Raw genomic sequence first — 4,774 nt, 5'->3', positions numbered from 1 at the left:
TGCATAAACCTGTTATTATAGTGCAGCTTATAAAGAGAGCTAGCCTGAAACCCTTTATTTCAGCCAATCTGGTAGGACGATACTCAAAGGCGCCCTGTTGCTATGCAGGTCCCTGTCTCATCACATTTCCATGGTTACATGGCAACAAGGAATTAACAATGAACATCAGAGCTCCCTCAGATACACGTTTTTTCCTGAACGAAAACTGAATTAGGCTTGGTGATGGAGTGAGAAACTTCTTAATATATACAGTGGCCTTAGAGTGAGACATTAAAGCACATTTCAAATGCTATGTAAGAAAAATGTTTTATTTTCACAGAGAAAAAAAGTATACATATTAATATTAATGACTATTTGTGTCATCAATATAATGGCTACACACACAATTAACAGCCATAAATTAAATAATGGTATTATTGAGTACGAGTGTTGATATTATGAAATGAATATATAATGACTGAGAGCAATTCTCAATTAACTCAACATTTTTAACAGATGGAAATAAATCAATGTGTAACAAAAGGAATTTGATATTTAATCTTATCATGAATACTTACTATTGCCACTTATCAATAGGAACCATAACAATAAATTATGGATAAATAGATTACACTAGTCCAAAGATCATTTAGACCTGAATTTGCATGGATTTAAATGGTTAGTTCACCCAAAAATGAAAATTCTGTCATCATTTACTCACGTTCATGTTTTTCCAAACCCGTAAAACTTTCGTTCATCTTCAGAACAGAAATGAAGATATTTTTAATAAAATCTGAGTTATTTCTGTTTCTCCATTGACAACATTCGCAATAAAACCTTCAGAGAGATCATAAAACTGATCCATATGAATTGAGCGGTTTAGTCCAAATTTTCTGAAGAGACACGTTCGCTTAATATGATGGACAGATTGAATTTAGGCTTTTATTCACAAATAAACATTCATCAACTCATCAGTTAAGATAAACTGAAGCAAAAGCATGTTCGCTTGAAGTGCGAGAACCAATGGTTCATTCTCGTTTGTTACACATCACATTTGAGATTCAGCAAGAACCAATGAGGTTCATTCTTGTGTGTTAGAAAGCTCTCAGATTTAATCCAAAAGATCTTGATTCTGAAGATGATTGAAAATCTTATGGGTTTGGAACAACATGAGGGTGAGTAATTAATGACAGAATTTTCATTTTTGGGTGAACTAACCCTTTAATATATAATTAGTCATGCACATATATAATGCTCTTCTTAATAAAAACAAATATTTAAAAGTCATGACCTTTATTCATTCAAGTACTCACACATATTTTAAGTCATTCCTCAGGGATCTGGCCAGGTAACCTAGCACCCTGATCCACAGTATCCCTTGGACTGGAATTGCCACAACTGGGTCTGGTGGTCTCAGCCGTGCTGGTGGTCCTTTGCAGAAACTGAAGAAAGTTTTCATGGATGGAACCTTCGTGACTTGAGGCTCGAAGTTCAACAGGTCTACTGGCGCAACATTTTCTCAGTTTTATCAGTTCCTCGCGGATCTGTCGGTTCAGAAGGCCATAGAAGAATGGATTCACAGCAAACGACGAATACGCTAGCCAAGTGACGGCTTCTTCAATGTCCCCTGGGCTCTGAAGTGGAGTGGTGATGGACATGTAAAGGTGGAAACTGAAGTACGGGAGCCAGCAAATAAGAAACTGGCCCACAATGACAACTAGTGTGATAGCAGCCTTTCCGCCACCAAAAACTCTCTCAGGAGACAATCTCTGGGGCAGGCTGCGGGTGGTGGTGATGATAGTGGTCTGACTGTTGATGGAATCCGAGCGACGCTTAGCTTGGTTGGCCGTCCAGCTGGGCAGTGGTACGTGCTGACGGGCAGCTGTTCGTGCGACTTTGTATACATTGCAATATACTGCAAAAATCACAACAGCGGGGACCAAGAAGCAAAGCACGCTGAAGAGAATAGCAAAAACCTTCCTGAGGCGACTGTGGCTCCAGTGTAAAGAGCAATGGGCCGCTGCAATGGAGCTCTGGTTCCCATACGCTGGCCAACCGAGAAGCGTAACCAAAGCCAGCAGGATGGATTTGACCCAAATGAAGACCATAACCCCAAGCGCAAGGTTTAGAGTCATCTTTACCTCGTATCGCATAGGATGAACAATATAGTAGTAGCGTTCAATACTGATCGCAGTCACGGTAAGAATAGAGGCACAGATGAGGAACACGTTTAAAAAGATGTACACCTGGCACTCCAGAACGGTAAATGCTACAGTGCTAAAGAACGGAGAACTAGACACTATCCCGAGAGGCATCAACAATATAGCACAAAGCAAGTCAACTGCACAAAGATGACAAACAAACACATATTTTTTCATGTGAGGAGCTCGGGCAATGGCCACCATGACTCCGCTGTTGCCCAAGAGTGCTGCCAGGTTAAGGGTCACCATGCAAAACAGCCCAACAAGATCCTTAATCTGGGATTCCGAGTGGATGATCTCCTCCATGCTGGGAGGGGTAGGCTTGGTTGTGATCCGCTGGCCAGACGTGTCATTTGGAGTTGTGTGATTGGTCAGGAGACCCAGCATCAGACCTGGCGCAGCTTTCTCCATACTTCACCAGCTCGAGATAGAACCAGGCTTCTCCATGCGTAAATGTTGTTTTCTCTTCTGTTTGTCAAGCGTTTGTGTTGAAACCATCTCTGAGAAGAAACGAGCAGATCTATCAATACTGTATTTCATGTGATGTCCTGTCACAGAGCAAAATGTATAGATACTTATAAAGAGATAGATTTACATTTACATACATTTAACAGTATGTATATAACAGTATATTTTATATTTGTAAGTCATATCTTATTAAAAGCAATTGCTTTTATATTGATAAAAGCAATTTTTGTGGAAACAACTATTATAAGCTGAAAATTGTTACAAAAGATATCACAAACCACATAGATAGATAGATGGATGGATGGATGGATGGATGGATGGATGGATGGACGGACGGATAGATAGATAGATAGATAGATAGATAGATAGATAGATAGATAGATAGATAGATAGATAGATAGATAGATAGATAGATAGATAGATAGATAGATAGATAGATAGATATACTGATGTTGATGTAAAGTTAGAACATTTTTTTTAAATGAATATATGAAAAATGTCCATATCAAAGTGACTCTGTGTAGCTTTCAAATAAAATAGATCAAAAAACTGTTTTTTGAAACCCTTAAGTTGTTGAGAAAGTGAGGCTGCATATTGCAAACCATATTCTTTAAGAGGTTCACATAATATGCCATGATTCAGTGCAAAGGGTCATTAAAAGGATTGGTAACGGTTTCATACCCATAATGATTAGTTATGTAAATCTGCAACGCCTCCATCACTCATCATTCAGTGAGAGAGAGCAAAATTCCCTTTTATGTCAAACTGAACATGCAATTATTATCAGAACACTAAAGCTGTTATAACATACACACACTAAACACTTGAGTCCAAATGGAAAGGAAATTCCCTCATACAAAGTTAAGGATTAAATCCTGAGTGCATATTGGTAATCATTTCTCCAAGAAAGTACAGATCATTCCCAGAATTACAGTGTCAATTTCCTTTTACTTCAGTCTTCATGGAAAATCTCATCTATTATTTTTTCCCCAACCCTCTCACCAGGTCTTTCTATATGCTAATGAGGGCAGAACAACATCCTGTCCTTTTTTGTTGGCAACTGAGAGATTGCTTTCACCCAACAGGAGCATGTTTTTTTTGTTGCTGTTTTTTTTGCACAAATGGGTTGTTGACCGTCAGAGATCAATGAAGTTGGAGGAATACACGACTGTTGTTATTGTTGTTTGTCAGTGGGAGTCACACATGAGTCATACCTGATTGTGTGCCTTGACCTCCCCACAACACCCACCTATACACACTGACCCGTCCCCTCCCCCGACCCACAGACACTATGGCCCCAGGAAATTTTACTCACTTCGCTAGAAATTCAAAAACACATTTTGAACTATATTAAAATGAATGACCTACTGTCATGTCAGGTTGTGTTCCGTTGTTCGGACTTATCCCCACATGTTGCCCTGACACATAACATTAGAGAAAGAAGACAATGTGAGTTTTCTCACCTGTCAAAGTCTGGGACTTTGATTTTTCTTTGATTCTCCAATCAGATTTGAAAATATGGACGTATTTTCACATGTGTAGAAACTTCTGCAGACATCAAAACAAGTGCAGTGCAAGCCTACAGGAGGCCGCTCGACATCTCAGGTGAGTTCAGCGGAGAGCAACCAGAGTGGATCATGATCCATCAAAAAGTATTATCATCCAGGAAAGCCCTGGCTCTAAGAAGCAAAGTTCATATAGGTTTCCCTTTCCTGCTAACAAAACCCAGGTGAAGCAGAAAGGATACAGTCCCACCTGCTCTTCCTGTTTCCAGTAGTGTTGATCAGTATTCACACCACTTAGGCCGGTGTCCGTCAGGATGCTCTTCCACAGTGTCCGGTGCTGTGGAGGGCTGTGACTGTCACACATTGTATCTCTGTGATTTTTTTTCTTCCTCTTTCAAACAGACACATACTCCTCTGTCCTCCAGTGTGGCAGTCATCCCCTGGGTCCTACTGCACACCACTAAACTAAAAGATATTTGAATGGTCCATTGTAGCTCGACCAAGTCCTTTTTGTCACGTGTAAGGATATTTTTCAAATATATGGGAAGTTCACACAAAAAATAAAAATGCATCAGCAGTCTAAAATTGCATCAGCAGTTCTTATCTTTTATGGAATATTAC

At 39.6% G+C, this 4,774-nt stretch overlaps 1 protein-coding gene across 1 annotated transcript; it reads right to left on the bottom strand.

The window, feature by feature from the left end:
• Positions 1–287: 287 nt before the first annotated feature.
• gpr61l (G protein-coupled receptor 61-like) lies at positions 288–4,492 on the bottom strand. The gene is made up of 2 exons (XM_077199941.1): positions 4,112–4,492; positions 288–2,680 (listed from the first exon to the last, which is right to left on the bottom strand). Exon 2 carries the CDS (start codon positions 2,589–2,591, stop codon positions 1,305–1,307), a length of 1,287 nt encoding a protein of 428 aa, XP_077056056.1. The 5' UTR covers positions 2,592–2,680; positions 4,112–4,492; the 3' UTR covers positions 288–1,304.
• Positions 4,493–4,774: the final 282 nt, after the last annotated feature.

The sequence above is a fragment of the Siphateles boraxobius genome, unplaced genomic scaffold (genome assembly GCF_051911475.1).
Source record: "Siphateles boraxobius isolate OS27281-9 unplaced genomic scaffold, OSU_SipBor_1 41, whole genome shotgun sequence".
In the NCBI taxonomy this organism is placed as follows: Eukaryota; Metazoa; Chordata; class Actinopteri; order Cypriniformes; family Leuciscidae; genus Siphateles; species Siphateles boraxobius.
Note: the sequence above shows the minus strand (reverse complement) of the source record. Positions and strands in the feature narration are given on the sequence as shown.

Excerpts from the sequence above, each read along its gene's own strand:
- gpr61l (XM_077199941.1), bottom strand. The coding sequence starts at position 2,591 with ATGGAGAAAGCTGCGCCAGGTCTGATGCTGGGTCTCCTGACCAATCAC.